Below are 17,790 nucleotides of genomic sequence, written 5' to 3' on the forward strand. Positions count from 1 at the left end.
CTGATGAGTTGTACATGTCATTTCATGGGGTGGCAATGCTGACAAAATGATTAAAAAGATATCAAATTTCTTAATAAAGTAAAAAAAAGTAAATTTTCAAAATGACGTCATCAAATTTCAAGTTCATTCGAGCATATCTCACTAGTCCTTTGTCAATTTTCACCCAGATTTCAGTATGATGTAGCTTATTTAATGTTCTTTCAAACATAAAATTTACAATATTTTGATTGGGATAACGGTATCACCTCGTAAAAATGGATTAAAAGTAATCTTGTCAAATTTGACCAGTTTACGTGTTATCTCTATGGGAGTGCAGTTTTTCTGGAAATGAAAATTGACATGACTATCTTTATCGAGCACTAGCTCACTTAAGCTTCGGTAAATTTCTCCCAGATTTTAATATGTTGTAGCTGAGACTTTACGCTACCGTAAGTGTGCCCTTTGTTTTTTCATACGATGTCAGAATCACGTCAAAAATTGGGTTGAAATTCAGGCTTATCTTCGATGTATTGAGATATTTCTTTCTTTCTGCAACTTTCTTTGCAATAACTCATAGAAAAACGGCCTCTATCACTTCTATATTTTGCACATGTTTAGTTCATGTCACGTGAATTATTTCATAAAATAACAATACTTGATCGGACACCATCTTGGGTATGTAAATTAGGGTCAAAGGTCATAAGTGTTTCACCCTGTATCTTAGTGAATACATGTCCTATCTTTCCCATATTTTGCATACGCAAAGACCATGTTACAAGGATCATTTGCACAAAATAACCACTTTTTACTCAGATGCCATCTTGTCTGTACAATTTGAGGTCAAAGGTCATATGTACTTCTTTTTGTATCTTCGTTATGACAGTGTTATCTCTATGGGAGGGAATTTTTCTTTAATGTGAAAATTGACATGATTGTCTTTATCGAGCACTAGCTCACTTACCCTTCGGTGAATTTCTCCCAGATTTTAATATGTTGTAGCTGAGACTTTGCGCTATCGTTTTATTTCCTTTGTTTTTTCATACGATGTCGGGATGACGATAAAAATTGGTTGAAATTAAAGCTTATCTTCTATGTATTGAGATATTTCTTTCTTTCTGCAACTTTCTTTGCAATAACTCAAGAAAAAACACGCCCTATCACCCCCATATTTTGCACATGTTTAGTTCATGTCTCGTACATTATTTCATAAAATACAACTACTAGATCGGACAACATCTTGGGTATGTAAATTAGGGTCAAAGGTCATAATGTTTCATCTTGTATCTTAGTGAATACCTGTCCTATCTTTCCATATTTTTCACACGTATCGACGATGTCGCGAGAATCATTTCACAAAATAACCACTATTTCATCAGATGCAATCTTGGGAGTGCAAAGGTGGGTCAAATTGCTGTATCTTCGTTATTCAGTGTATACAGAATTTGGTACCAAAGATGGCAGATATGACTCCCTTTTCTAAATGAGAATGCAAACATCACACGGACAATGTCTCTAAACAGAGATGAAAACTTGTATGGTCATGCCTATTGCGATCAGGACTCGAAACATTGATAAAAAAATCGGATCACCTTAATTTGTCAGTGATGACAAATTACAATCTCTAGTTCAAAAATACTTTTATCACTTTCTTTTTTTCTTTTTTTCATGGGAAGCTGCCATGCTACAAATTCAAATTCTTCCCTCCAATCAGTGCCTTATTTCAGTATTGCTAGAGTTTTTTTAGAATGCAATGATTGAGATTTGTTTGGTAAAGAAAAGAAAAAGAACAAATTTAATATACATGTATGTATGTTTATACACAGATTAGGATATATATATTTTCACACTAGAACATTGAATAAATTGTGGTGACTTAAGCACCTTTCAATAGTCCTGTGGATATTGTACAGTAACTAAATATCTGGGTTTATTTGCATAGCAGAGGTTTAATGATGTTCAGATAGAGATTGTGACAGTTTCATTCCAGCAATTTTCCCTCATGTGTATAGTGATTAGTACTGTAAGAAACTTTTTAACAGTATGTGAGCACAGTTGTGCGACTGGCTCTGCTAGGGTCTTTCAGTGCTGGAGAACTTATGCCCTGAAATAGAATATGAGGTTTTTTTTGTAGCAAATTGATATCAAAATCATTGGTATAGCATTATATATATGTGTGTATATATATATATATATATATATATATATATATATATATATATATATATGCTGTGGCTTAAATTTCATGGCTTGTGTAAATAAAAGTATACATGGACTTGTATTTGTTCATTTGGGAGATAGATATTTAACAGGTGCCGATTATTGCACCATGGATGATACCACAACAGCTGTACAACTGTATTATAATTTAAAGGGTCATAACACTGATATTATTAGGCATGGGTAATCATACAATGTATTTATCAGGGAATCTCCAGAAAAGTCTGGCCTACAGGTTTCTTAGAGGGCAATTCCTGACCAGTCATAAGTTAGTCTAAAAAAGGGAATATAATTTTATAAGTACAACAGCAAAGTTTGATTAAAATTGCATCAAGGTTAAGGAAGTTATGAAATTGTAATCTGTCACTAATTCATGTGAAACAGCCTTTAACATTCAATATGAATATGCAAATGAGTGAAATTATGTCATCATCTGACAACTTGTGGTATATGCTTTTTACACACAGTATCTTGATATTTCCAGTTGGTATGTTTTCTATTCAAATGCAATTATGCCACAGTCTCAACTTCTGGTATGTGTTACTGATCGTCATTTTAAACTTATTTGTCCAGGAATATTACATTTTGTTTTGTACATATTTACAGTAGAAAACTGGAATTTCCATGATTTTTTTCTGTGTATAATCAATGGAAAATTAATTGTGAGGTGATGAAATCGTCAGTTTTTGCATTTGCACATTCATATCAAATGTCGTAGGACTGTTTGTCAGAATTATGCAAAACTTCACAATATCATGAAGCCTCTGATTTTCATCTAATTTTGATTGAATTTTCACTGTTGTGCTCATAATATTTGACCCTTTCTGTTCAGACAACGTTTAAGTGGTCCAGAATTCCCCTTTGATGACTTTGCTTGTACTCGGTGTCAAAAAGGATGACGAAAAACAAACTTGTGCATGTATGGCGTGTTCTGTGTAGAATAATTATTTATCAACTTTGATTATAGATTTTAATGACAAATTTGATGTGTGCTCTCAACAATGATGATGTGCAGCTTTAAGCAGCTTCCATTACTTGTGAAGTTCCATGCTGATGTAATTATGTAGTGGAGGCGACTCGTGTTATATAAAAAGTCCTTGCGACTGACTTTTTTTCATTATATCAGAATTTCCTTACAGCCAAACATTGAAGTATATAGACATATAAAGATGATAATTTTGGACCTGATTTTTTACTACGTTGTATCAACAATTTTGTTATAACTGTGTTTGTTATAACGGGAGTGCACTGAACCTACCAGTGTTTGTTGATGTTATTGTTTCCTTCTGTTTCTCGTACCAAATGTTTGTCAATCTTTTCATGCTTAGATATTGTATCAAAGAATGTAAAATTTGATATATCCATGTATTCCCTGAAACCTTGAAATAGTGTTTGTATGATGAAAAGGGAAAAATGATGGAATAAGAAATATCTGTACTATTTTCTAGTCAGTTTTGAAATACATTTTATGTGGCCACAAAGCTGAACAGGAAATACATTTGCTGAAGTATCTATTAAAAGTGGGAATGCATATGATATCTGTGTATCTATTTAATTAACTTTCACTCACAATCAGGAGAATGGTATTGCTGCACAAAGCGTTTCGGGTATATTGTCTCTATGACAGACTGTTGAGTCACATGAATGTTATTTGTTTTGAAATGCACAAAAGTCATCTGCAGGTGTCTGATGAAATATACAGTCCATGTACAAGTGTCATGAGTATGATATGCCACGGTACGTTCCTGTGCAGATATATTTTTATGATACTGATGACATTGTCATGGTTGAGGTATGAGTTTTCTTCAATTTGTCTGCCCTGTCTACAAAATTAAATTAAATTTGTAAGATCGCAACTGCTGATATGCATATTCAATATGTTGTGGGGGAAAAAGAAACCAGAGGGACTCGAACCTATGATCTACTTTTTTCCGGGCAGCAAAACAACCACCAGACTATTCCTGGTTGCTAGCAGTGACACAATGAACTTGGAACAAATACCCAAGCTCCGAAATTCCGGCATTGTTATGTTAAGTAGTCCGAGGCGGACAAGGCATTTGTCGCTGCCCAGAAAGCAGTAGATGACAGGTTCGATTCCTGCTGGTTCCCTGTTTTCCTGACATGTTTATCAAAAATGTAAATTAGCAATAATATTGCAATCTTACAAATTTCATTTGTATAGAGGGCAGACAAGTTGAAGAACATCCATACCTCATATCCTCACATCTTTGCTTAAAAATCTCTTGTTTTCATTTAATGTCATGGTTATGTGAATCAAGGATTAATAAAGGATGTGTTTTAAAGAGGAAAAGGATTGATAAAGGATGAATAAGTGGTTGATAAAGGATACTACAAGTTTCACTGATCTGTACATTATTTTGTCATGATTCTGAGTATTATTTTTAATATTATTATCAAACACAGTACACACAACATTGATGGCTGTCATACAGTGTACAGCTGTACCAAAATGTGCAGCTGTATTAGGGACAAACTTTTTCATCGGAGGGAAGGGAACATAAAAGAATATGTATATTACTGTTAGGGTGAGAGCATAGATACACGCAGGAGCGCACTGAAGTAATGGACTTCCAGTATGCAGAAATTCTTGTTTCTATTAGGATTACCAGGTATGCCGCTTGACTACATGAGCTTAGCAAAATTGCATCAAAGAAGTTTCGATTTACATTCACAATTTCCAACAATCCCCCCCCCCTCTCTCTCTCTCTCTCTGTAAGGGGAAAAGAAAAAGATAGCTACATTTTGTGCAATCACAACATAATAGCATGCAATGCATCTTCAGGTTTACTATATAGGTACCGAATTGGGCTTATCTTTGTCTGATGCTATTACTGTAAAGCCTGAATGTGCCAACTTGAATTGATGATGTTCGTCCTTCGCTGGCGAAGACGACCATATACAACTTAAATTAACTTAATTAAATTAACTTGAATTAATGAGTGTGACAAGCGCACACAGACAAAATCTTTTGCCATAGGGGATTTTTCCATGATTGCCTCTAAAACTGATGAAGACACATTTCAACGTCATTAATCGGAGTTGAGTGTATGGATGAAAATACAGTAGAAACAATGTATATGTTCGTTTGTATAGGGCCTGTAATTTGGGGTTGTGGGTGTTGTGATATGCTGTGTGCGTGATTTTTGTTGCAACCTTCCCGCTATGGATAGCTGTATTCGGTCTACGTTATCTGCGTCTTTTCAGTACTTTGTTTTGTAAGTGTCCATGTATCGATGCGACGTTTTCACTCTACTCCCCTCGCTGCTGTATATGGCTGATAGTCTGGCCGCCTCTAACTCTGTTCGGCTGTCTGGCTGTCCGTTTCTCCCACTTTTCTTTCTCTCTCTCTCTCTCTCTCTCTCTCTCTCTCTCCTGCAGTATAAATGTATTTCACCTGAGAGTCATTAGCATAGGCCTATTTTCGGTTTGATGAGAGTCGAAAAAAACCCTTTGATTGTTCTGTTGCTTTATCCATACATGTATATTTCCATCAGATAATCCAAAGCATATATTTTTGGAAAAAATTTTCATTTATGCCACACCCAATCTCATTAGAACCTGTATCGATACATATTTGACATATTGGATTACTGACATTGTGAAATACCGAAGAAAATTGGAATGTTAATGATACATCTGTCATAGATATACTAATGATACATTATTTTGTATGATATCATATACATCGGACATACGTATATCATTTTTGTATGACGCCATACATGATAATGGTCTTCGTCAGCTTTGACCTGAGGTCGAAAGCTTCTATCAACAGCCGGCATCGTGTGACATCAACTGTCTTCATTATTGTCTCAATTATATCATACTTCCCAAGATGTCAGAAGCGTTCGGTAAAAATATCACCATCATCGCACTACATGTATATATATTTTTTATTTCATTTTATTTTTATTTATTCATTTATTTTTTGAGGTCGAAATTTATTTATTCATTGACTCAATTTTATTTATTCAAGATTATTCATTTATTATTATTATTATTATTATTATATATTATTTTTTTTCTTTTTTTTTTTGGGGGGGGGGGGCAACTGTTATCTACACCTGCTCCTCTCCCCCACCCTTCCCTTTCATCAACTTCCTACGACTTATACATGCAGGGCTCGACATTAGCTGTGGCCGGTGGTCCGGTGCCTCTCAAAATTGATGCCAGACCACCAAATTGCCAGAAAAAAGAAAAAAGAGATATACATACATATACATTATATATGTATATATTTATATATATATATATATATATATATATGTATATATATGGATTTTTATGTTTCCTTCTATTAACGGCCCGAAAATAATGTCTTCGGGCCACCAAATTTGATATTTATAGATGTCAGTAACCCGACGTGGTCACCAGAGAAAAAAAGTTAGTGTTGGGCCCTTTTATATGATCTATATATTGTACTCGTGCCCACTGCAGTAAAAAAAAAAAAAAAAAAAAAAAAAAAAATTCAACCGAGAGATTAGGCTAAATGACATTTATGCTCAATGTTCGTGTCAAGTCATTTGTCGCGACATCTTTTATTGATAACACAAAATGCAACGAGTACAATAACTGAAACACAAAAGAGCGATTTAATGTATGACATTTACATAATATTCAGGAAGAATGATACGATTTTCAAATTTGAGGTTACTTTATACACTTCTGGTATCCAAGAATATTGTCTTTGAAGTCACAACGTTTTAATATTCTAAATTTCGTCAGTATGATATTATTTACAAGTTTTATCAGACGATTAATTGTGAATGATAAGGTTGGGTACTGTTATTCGCAAAGTATTATGGGAGAAAAGAGAGAAATACGCCCTCAGTAACAACGACGAGCCACTGAAAATAAAAATGAAAATAATAACAACAATGAAGGACATCGAAACCTTTCATACTACACCATGTACAAAGCAGATCAGAGTTTATAATGATCATAATATAATCATAATCATCACAATTATATCATAATTATTCATTTCAACCACAAGTATTTATCTATGCATCATAATTATTTATTCACCGAGACCAGAAGACTTTCTTGTATTTGAAAAAGGCGGCGGAGTTCAATTGCAAACTCAGAGGGCGGTTTTGTGAAAAGAAAAAAAAATCTACCAATACACCTTTTTTTTTTTCATGTCGGAAGTATGATAAGGATTCACCGATTCGTTAAAATTCTATCTACTTCTTATGCGACGTATTGATAAAAGCACTCTGAAATTCACGATCGTTGCATAAAGTCAACGTGTATGTTATTTTTGCTTAAATCGTCACGCACTTTATTTTTCTGTCACATAACTTACACGAGATTTTAGCTTTTGTTCATTATTTTTGTCCTTGCTCGCCAACGACATAAGTCAGATTAAAAACTTTTTTCTTATACACGATAAGTCAATATTTTAGTATGATGGAAAAACAAAGAATAAAGGAAATCACTTTTTACAAACATATTTTCAGGTAATATAGTTTTAAAGAATAAAGAACGTAGACTCGACATGGACAGTGATGGACGTTCGAAGCAACCCATCATGTTATAGATTGGTAGTAGATGATTATAATACAGGTCCAAGAGGCATCTTTTAGGTATTGTTTGAAAAAAAAAAGGTTAACGTATCTCGAATTTAGTGTGAGTACAAGCTTTTGATTTTATCATGGATCTACACGTACTCTAGGTTCTAGGGCATCTAGACAGCACTGAAATTATATACATTTGTGTCAAATTCAAAGAAAAAAAAATCGGTTGAATAGGGCAAGGGGAAGGCTACTATGGTACTATTTCTATGTACACAAACTAGAATACATGCAAAGGTAATCACTCCCTACACAGTAGGGTCTAGAGTCATAAATATATACCATTGATAGACGTGTACAAATACATGTCATACGTGTACGAAGCACACCTTCTGTGCTAAATCCTCGAAATACGGGACCCGGTCGATCCTGGACCTCTGTCATAACCTCAATCATGTGGATGATATCCTCATTATTTGGTCGTATATTCGGAGCGGGTCCACAGTATCCGCACTTTTTTGACGCTGCAATTATCCGCATTATATCCGCATCGCGACCAGACTCGAGGTTTTTGAACGCAATTCCAACATAATGCGGATTATTTTTAAGGTGCCCTAAAAAATCAAGAAGGACGATTATCCGTCTTCCCTATTTTTCATTCTTCTTCTTCTGCTTCTTCTTCTTCTTCTTCTTCTCACGGACACTCGTGAAAAAGAAGAAAAAACAAGAAGAAGAAGAAGAAGAGCGGATTATAATATTCAATCTGTGAACGCTATCTCTTTTGAATCGTCAGCATTACTCGCATTCGGATATTTGGGGGAAGCATTTGTAAAGGAGTAAAAGTATAACGAAGGATTATAAAATCGTCATTTACTGAGCTCGATCCACACAAGCCAATGCCGCCCATGTTAAGAGGCCCAGTCTTTGCCGTTACATGTAGGCCTATAAGCACGCGTCTAGGGCTGCACGTTCGTCACGAACTATAAATCTGTCACCTTAGTGGACTGGGTCTGTCCCGCATGAATTGCATCTGTCAGTGACTAAAAGTTTTCTCATTGGAAATGCACTGACCAAGCAGATTTAATGGACACTCTTGATCGCATCGTCCTGTATCGAATTGGATGTCTGATACATGTACCGTACATGATGCTACATCCAGAGTGCATCAGTTGCACGTAAACCTCTCTATACATTACCAAACGAGAGACTATATGTAATTTTAAAAAAAAGTAGGCCTATGTGATGAAATATCAAGCGATACATTGCATGACATAAGATATTATGATATTGTAATATGATAACGTCCACCAAGCTGAAATAAACTGATACAGCAGTTCCGGAAGATATTGTAAAGGTAAAAATAAACTCTTCACTGCAAAAATATCACCCATACAGCTTAAGATCGTCCGAGAAAACACGCCATTGACTCCGCGAACAAGATGAATGACATCCGCTAACACCCCTCTCCTATCTTCCCAAATTACCTTTAAAAAAGTCTTGAATCATGTTAACAAGACTACTGCCAGCAAGCAGTGGTCCACAGAAGTATAGTCGTCTCATCTATACTGTGAGAGTTTCACCGGATGTACGTATCAACCAAGTAAACCATTTTTTTTTAAATTAACGGGTGATGTTCGATATTCCGAAGATTCGTTAAACCACGGTTAAACCGAGAAATGAGGTTCGTTATTCCCAAGGTTCGTCATTCCGTAAGACACTCCCTATACCTAGATGATCGTCAGTACCGAAGTGAAAAAGGGTTCGTCAATCTGAACATAATTATGTGGCGTTATTCCGGAGGTTCGTTAATCTGAGAATGAAATGAGGTTCGTTATTCCGAAGGTTCATTATCGAAAAATGAAAAGAAAAAAAGAGGTTCGTTATTCCGTTGTTACACTTTAATCCGAAAATAATAATGAGTAAAAAAGTGCATACTAACGAACCTTGTTTCGTTTTCGGATTAACGAACCTTCGGAATCACGAACCTTACTTCATTCTATGGATTGACGAACCTTCGGAATAACAAATCTTTTTCTGAATTAAGAAACCTAAGGAATATCATACCTTCGGAATAATAAACCGGAATTACGAACTTTAACCCTTTAACACACAATATCAACATACCCCTCATCTCTCGCCTTTCTGCTTTTCTGGAAACGAATGCTTCATTACACAAATCTCAGGAGAAATCTGTTTTGCATATTTGAGTATGTAATTCGCACTGTTTATAATAGAGTGCTCGATCGATCATGTATACACAATATCAAGCAGAAAATAAGTGACTATATAGACACTTCCACATATTTTCTTCCCCGCAGCCTCAAAACACGTCGGTGAGGGCGGGCTGTATGATATCCGACTCAGTTAATACGACTGACAAATTTCACGCTCGCACACTATGCCATTCTTGACTCGGCAAACCGTAAAAATATAGAGATTACTCCTAATTTCGTCCAGCGTGAATCGGATACCAGCAACCGGTGTCACGTTCATGAAATGTACATGTAAAAAAATACACATAAAATTCATTAAATCAATCATGCAGTTACTCTGTCTCAAGTAAAATATAATGGAGCATGGTGGAAAAACATTTTCTCTGCATTTTCATAAGCATCTTCAGTCGTATATGGAAAAATAATGATATCATTTTATCAGAGGCCGTATAATAGCTATTTACCTTCAGCTCCAGAGCAATAAAAACCAAAAAGCAAAAACAAAACAAAACAAACAAACAAACAATACAGCGCGTCCCGTTGTAACGACACTGTTATAACGTAGTGCGTATATGTGATTTAAAAAAAAAGAATCATTATCTTGAGGCTTATCAACACAATAACATGTTCTTTCGAAAAAGTAGACCTTTTTACCTTTCATATTTTTTTCTCTTTTTTTGGAGGGGGGTCGCGTGCAGCACCCGACGTACCCCCTAGCAGTGTCTGGCTACCGGCCTGTAAACAAACATGTATTGATTAAAAATATCCGTACACAGAAACTATGCTATTACGTATAGTTTAAATGAAAGAAAAAACAAATGAGATGAAGGCATAGAAAGGCAGAGACTGAGAGGGGGATAAAGAAAGTACATGAGAAGGAAAGACAGAACAACAACTGTACAACATGAAGTGTGAACATAATAAAGCGGGGTCGAGGAGCGTGCAATTTAAGCTCGAGGCAGATACATGTATTTCTGATTTTCGTATTTAGTCATCGAGCTGATGTAGACCCTATTGATGTGAGGAAATAATTGATTTTTATTTCAGGGCATTCTTAAAAATTACGAGGGTTATCCACAGACTATACACAGAACAAGAATTTCACCATTTCATGTCTGAGCGGCCCACTTTAACATGGAACACTTTACCACCGTTGTCCATTTTTACATTTTTGTCGCTTTGTTTCTCCCTAATATGTCACTTGCTGGCATACTTTTATTAAAACCCTTTCAGTAAGTACTTCAAACGATAAAAACAATACCCCAACAGAAATGTGACGTCTCCTTCAGACTTTAAACGTATCCGTAATCCTCTAATTTACCTTTTTTTAAAAGAGTGTCATTTCAGATATGATATTGTCCTTAGAAAGCATTGTTTTGATGCTCGATGTTGGTGATGTGAAACGCGCTCACGCTTTTCTCTTCAAAACAAGTTGGCTGACACAGGTTGTCGACGAGCACTAAACATTCTTCACAAACCAGCATGATAATTTTGAGAAAGCAGGGAATAGCACGCTTGTGGGTCGCTTTCAATGGTCTGAACGCAAGACTTGAGAGCTACTGTGGAAAACATATCAGAAATGTCTTAGAATCTAGGAGTTTGCAAGGAGCATGGAAACATTTGTTTCATATCCACTCCCAAGACGGCAATCCGTCTGCAGTTTTCAATAACTTTATACTGCAATCTTTATTTGCTCTCTCCGTCTGCTTCCTTGATTCAGCGTATCATCTCTCTCTTCCGTATTTTCATATGGTTATAGTAGTAATGCAGAAAAAACAAAACAAAATATAATGGGCTTGTAGTTCACTTTCTCACGGCTTTTCGAAGGCGAACAAGCTGTCTTGATCTCGTCGTTTATTCTCGCTTAGAAGTCATGTTAAATTCAAAATGTGAAGAAGGTCACCAATGCCGTGTAGTTCACATTAAGCACAGACAGAATGATTACTAGCAGGTACAGCGATTGACAATTCTGACATGTCTGACTAGCCATCGAATGCATCGATCGGATCAGCAACACAGACCGTCTCAGATGGTGGAATGATTCCGAACAGAAGGTCTCCTGGAAACGTGGCACAACCAACGTCGATAGGAAGAATTTTATTCACAAAACAGGTCCAATATCATCACAGTGTCACATTTCTTTTCTCAATTTATTTGCCGAGGATTCGCGCGTTAGTTTTGAATTTCGCAGTTTACTTTACAGTGGGTCTAGATCTATTCTAGGAGATAATTTGGCGTTTGTGCAGTACTCCCGAAACATTTTTAAAACTCAGAATTACTGCAGCAGAAAAACATAAAGTTTCTGTCCATTCATGTCTGGCGGGTTTGCATACAGTTTCCAAAGCAAACGATTTAGGTTTAGGTTTTGTTGCGACGGCATGCTGCTTATAGTTGTTCGGGGCGTCCTTCCCATGGCCTCCACCGGCTTCGATCGCAGACGATTTGGCGCGCGCGGGATCTGTTCTCCGGCAGTATCATAAGATGGTGTAGGAGCGGATGTTCAGGTAGTAGCTCCAATACGTGACGCAGAAGATGAGGAAAGTTAAGGGGAACATGACTCGGGCCAGCTGGTCGATTCGGAGAGCCAGGAGTTTTGAATTTCTCTTCTGAGAGGAGAAGAGTCCAAAGAGAACGGGATGCTCCTTCTCTCCCGGGACGTGTCCCTCCCTTCGCCCAGCTCGCTCCCCGCTAACTCCTGGTGCGAGACCGTTCTCCACATCATCGTCGCGGACATCCGACCTCGTTTCGCCTTCGTAGCTTGTGCGGTAGTTCGACGTCCTTACGGGTCGGTAGGTGGCTCCGTAGTTGTACTTGTTGTAGCGGTTGTCGGGGTATGGTTTGTTTTCGTCGATGGCAACTATGAAGTCGGTTCTGCCCGTGTTGCTGATGTTGTGGCTTCGATGTTGGTGGATTGGTGACTCAGCCTCATTGCCACTGATACACAAACCGGGAAATTTGAACTGTAGGGAAAAATAAGTAGAGGTAAAAGAAGTCGATATAAACATAGGCACCCTTGGTCTTGAAGAAATGTTCAAATCTTGATCAGGCTTGGAGCCTATACAGACAATGGTGTCGGTAAATTCCGTCTGAGGAACACATACAACGGTTACCTGCATTATCAAGACCACTATCGATTTTCTCGATTCATGGTTTGGGTTCCAACATTCCGTGTTAGAACAGGTATTATGTAACATCATGTCATAGCAGTGGTGATGTACAGGTTCCCTGGTTGAGAGCCATGATCAAAAGATAAGTACGTGACCTATAGCATTCTCTATCAAGCATCACATGTCTAACAAAAAGAAAGTGGGAACTGTATAATGAAAATGCTACAAACTTTTCGTTAATGGGATGTATGGGTATCAAAGTGCGCAATAATTTTGTAGACTAGATCAACATTCGTCATCTCATATTATACTTACCTTTCTGTTGGCTTTTCTCATGACTTTTTGCCGCTGTCGTTCCGTTCTGTCTCTGGTCCACAAATAGTGAACCACCGAATATTCGAACAAGCTGGCTATGGCGAAGGCTAAACAAGCATCGAACCAGATATCGATAGCCTGTATTTGTGTGTTGTATGTATGTAAATGTGATTGTGTAAGTGCATTATGCAGAGAAGGAGAGAGAGAAAGAGAGATGAAAACGAGTACGTATAATCTGGCCCTACTCTCTGTCCAGCCTACAGAAATAAAACGAAATAGATGACACAGATTTAAATAAAAAACAGAGAATTTCGTAAAGCTCAAAACTAAGGCAGCTTAATCTACTCCATAATACACCTTATTTAGATTTTAACTGTTTTTCATTTTCACAAACCTTAGCTTGATATCTAGGTAGTGATCGAATATTTGTACCTTGAAGATAGGAAAATAGGAATGATCTGGATATTGACATATAACCATATGATTCACGCACGCACACACAAAAAGAAACCAGACAGCTAGATTCGCAAATGCCCACAATTTCCCTCGGGTTATTGGCGACAATTTACATTTTGCTTCTTCTCCTCTGGCGGATCCAGCGGGGGGAGAGCACCGGGCGCCCCCCCCCCCCCCAATATTTTGTAAAGGCGCCCCCTCTTAACGGAATTCCTGGATCCACCCCAGTATTAAATGATAAATTTCACATGCTTGGTAAAGTGCAGTAAGCATGGTAAGAGTAATTCTTGACTGATCTTTCTCAGACGAAAATGCAAATCCGAATCCCTTGACCAAGTTAATTACCGTGCCCGCGCTCGATTTTTGCCAACAGCGCCCCCTCTCGAGGAAAAATGAAAACAACAGGTCACTGCTCGTTCTCGTACGAAAAACCATTTATTTCTCTGCCTGTGGCCATGAAAACGACTGCCGAGGTGTTTGATTGGTGCTCACTTGCCAGATGAGGCGTAAACGAGGGATCGCCAAAACTACGCAAGACGGGACGACGCCATAACCGTCAGTTGTCAATATTAATTTTTCCAACACTCTACCTTAGGGCGTTAATATTTTACGCCGTTTAATTTTACCGGTTTTCATTATATCATAACAAGTTCCAGAAGGGCGTTGTCTTTTCTGCAATAGCACTGTACTTGCTTTCATTCTAATGCGACATTTCAATTTACTCGATTATTAACAGGACAATATAAATGTTCGGATTATTTCACGACTCCGGAAAAAAAAGAGAGAAGTGAAAGAAGTCACTGACGAACGATAAGCCATATACCCTCCAGTTTCAAGATTGTAATATATATGTTTATATATATATATATATATATATATATATATATATATATATTTATAATGTATAAAGCATTAGATTCCAACTTCAAATGTATATATAGATAGACAAGATGATCTGTAAGCATGCCAATTGGATCCAAATACCTATACAAGAAAAAGTCGTATGATGTATGAAAATTCATGCATTTGTTCTATTATGACGAAAATTAATGCATGTATCAATATTCGGATTGATTTCGCAGACGACAGAAAATATTTTGTTTTCATCTAGGGAATCACCTACTGAAATATGAGTTTATATCCCTAGCTTTATGAGTCGAGTAAACCCTATCACCATGTCCCACCTTAGTGTAGGAGACTTTTGGAAGACCAGCGAAGCCCGCGTAACCAGTGGTGGTAGTTGTCATGGTGAGGATAGTGGTCACGCCTAGCGACACCCTAGCAGCGGCCTGGCTGATGTCAATCCAGAAGGACACCCAGCTGATGATGACCAGGAGGGCGGTAGGCATGTAGGCTTGGACCACATAGAAGGTAAGTTCCCGGATGAGCAGGAAGGAGAACTCGATGCAGGAGAAATTTCCTACCAAGTCAGGAGAGAGCAAATCAGTTTGACTGTTACTCAAACTTTCACTCAATGTACAGGCCAAGTGGTTAATACTTTTAGAAGCAGCAGCGAGAATTCTCGGTTAATAGCGTATGTTGTAAGGTGAGGCAAAGAAATACGATCTCGGACGGCAAATTTGTCAATCAACTCTGTATTGAACCCAGAATATAATTCTATGATAATTGTTGTTATTTTCTAGGGTATTGAAACAGTTACTAGTAGTTTTGATTGCAGTTGTTGTCTGTGTACTGATCTGTCTCAGAACTCGCAAAAAGTATCAAGCGTCTAAAAACTTATGTTCTCCCTCCAAAGCAGAGACTTTTGTGAACGCTTTGATGTGGAAAAGGAAACGAATATTGTCTTAAATGCACGCATCTAATTATCAGATATTGTCCATCGCTCTAAATTAATTGTGTATAATCATTTGGATTATCGTAATAAATATTTTACAGCATTAGAGGTTTCATACCATATTTCAACTGTCAGTAGAGTTAGCATCGCTAATGTCTATATACCCGGGTGTGAATATGGTAACAAGACAAACCTAAGAAAATACAGGGTGTTTGAATGAACAGAGTTTTAATCTATTTTATGTGTACCTTTACAAACGGCAAATGCTGTGAACAATTTCACATAAACGTATTGAGGGCCTTACAATAAGGGCAATGTTTGCTACTCGTAGCTTTCCACGCACACGTAGAGGGATCATGCATTTCACTGAACTGATAAGAGATCCTTTTGAGAAATCAATCCAATATATTTGGTACTTTAATTCAATTATTCATCTAATTCAATTCTTATTTTAACTTTTTCTTCAACAGAGCATTACACAGCCTAATGAAATTGCAAATGATCTGGAGCACAATGGTTAACTGTGTGATGAAAATTAGAGGTAATTAACGAATTTTAAGCATGTATACATATAGTTTCCAATCAGATTTGTTACATTATCCATGTTCTGAGAAAGGAAATCAGGGGTCCACTAAAATACAGTGCTCGTATACAGTGGACAACTGATGCAATCGGCGTAAAACTTAGACTTTCTTATATTCAAAACAGGACAGACAGGACAGAAACAAGAGAAAAATATAAACTACAAAACAAGGGCAAATAAACACGATATGAATGTATAGGCAACAAGAAATACTTAAGAAATAAGGTTGGACATACAACAGAAGATAAAAACCTGAAGAAGCAATACAAGTAACGCTAGGTTTACCGTATATCAGAGTTAAGTACCTGTTGTGTAAAAAGTATCCGAGCACGGGCCGTGATCAATGTCTGGGAGAAGACTAAACTGTGGTAACATGATTCTGGAGTTGATCTGGACGGCGAATGGCTCCTTCCACTCGAGGGTGAGCTCATCGTCAGTGCTTTGATCTGTGGAATACAGACGAATCGTCAGCGGAAAACCGTGGATTAGAGCCTTGAAATAATGATCTGCCATTTTGATGAGTGTGTGGATTTAGCCATTTAACTGATGATGAATGCAGCGCAAAAGAGAACGCTAACATTTTCCTCAATAATTCTAGAAGTTTTAGCACATTATTTGTTATCCACGATACATCCAAATTGTAGTGAGTTTGAAAGCTAAGTATACACTTAGCTATAAAGGTATGAACTTAGCTTTCAAAATAGAAACCCACTACAATTTGGATGTATCACGGATAACAAATGTAAGTGCTAAAACATAATGAGATCACGCCTGTAAAACAAATAACTTGTCGCATGTACGTCACTCACGAATTTCTTTCTTCGTATACATGATGAGATACAGTGAATGAGATGCAACGAATTATTGAAATAGTCATGATCACAGTTATCTCATGTTAAGTTACTTCATGTAAAATATTTAACCGACTATAAATACTTCAATCAATGCGTAATCAACGTCTTCAAAAGATGTATAACTATCTATACATTCACAGTGTCCACGAAGCAATTAACAATTTGAAAATGAATGAAAAATCTAAATATTGGAATGAATAGTCATATCTCTTCTAACTTTGATTTTGCTCATTTGTATGTCATTAATTATGTTTTGTTTAATCATTTTTATGCTTGTATCTGTTACTCTTCTTTCTTGATTCAGTTTTGTAAATTCTTACGCATTGCCTTGCTAAAAAAAAAAAAAAAGAAGCAGCTTTAAAGCTGATAGTACTCTTTTTACCGTGTTGGAATAAATAAAAATCAAATCAAATCGACGGCATGTGCTGCAAATTCTATCGACCATTTTTCAGAAGTATCTTCATGTTCTCTAACAAATGCAGACGTTAACTATATTTGACTGAGGAATTTCATCCTAGCTAGTATGAGGCGTGTCTCCGAAACGATGAAAAATTGGCCTGAACTCCACCATCTATCTTCTTCAGTTCCGTTTTCTGAGTTACACTCAACATCTTATTTCCTTGCGTTCTTTGTGCTTGAAAATAGTCTCAATGACACATCTACGGAACGATCCTACCAGTAAAATCATTAACTTGATTCCATCGTGGAAATTGGATTCATCAATATAATCCACG

The 17,790-nt window shown here is 36.8% G+C and overlaps 1 protein-coding gene across 1 annotated transcript in view; it reads right to left on the reverse strand.

The window, feature by feature from the left end:
- Positions 1–12,420: 12,420 nt before the first annotated feature.
- LOC139735484 (glycine receptor subunit alpha-4-like) overlaps positions 12,421–17,790 on the reverse strand; it is a 31,546-nt gene continuing 26,176 nt past the window's right edge. The window contains exons 5-8 of the mRNA XM_071646239.1: positions 16,508–16,648; positions 15,009–15,244; positions 13,369–13,506; positions 12,421–12,906 (exon numbers count right to left, since the gene is read on the reverse strand). Coding sequence (XP_071502340.1) covers positions 12,421–12,906; positions 13,369–13,506; positions 15,009–15,244; positions 16,508–16,648 — 1,001 coding nt within the window. The remainder of the gene's footprint in view (positions 12,907–13,368; positions 13,507–15,008; positions 15,245–16,507; positions 16,649–17,790) is intronic.

The sequence above is a fragment of the Diadema antillarum genome, unplaced genomic scaffold (assembly GCF_040938485.1).
Source record: "Diadema antillarum isolate AM-2024a unplaced genomic scaffold, OU_Dant_1.0 seq00000581_RagTag, whole genome shotgun sequence".
In the NCBI taxonomy this organism is placed as follows: domain Eukaryota; kingdom Metazoa; phylum Echinodermata; class Echinoidea; order Diadematoida; family Diadematidae; genus Diadema; species Diadema antillarum.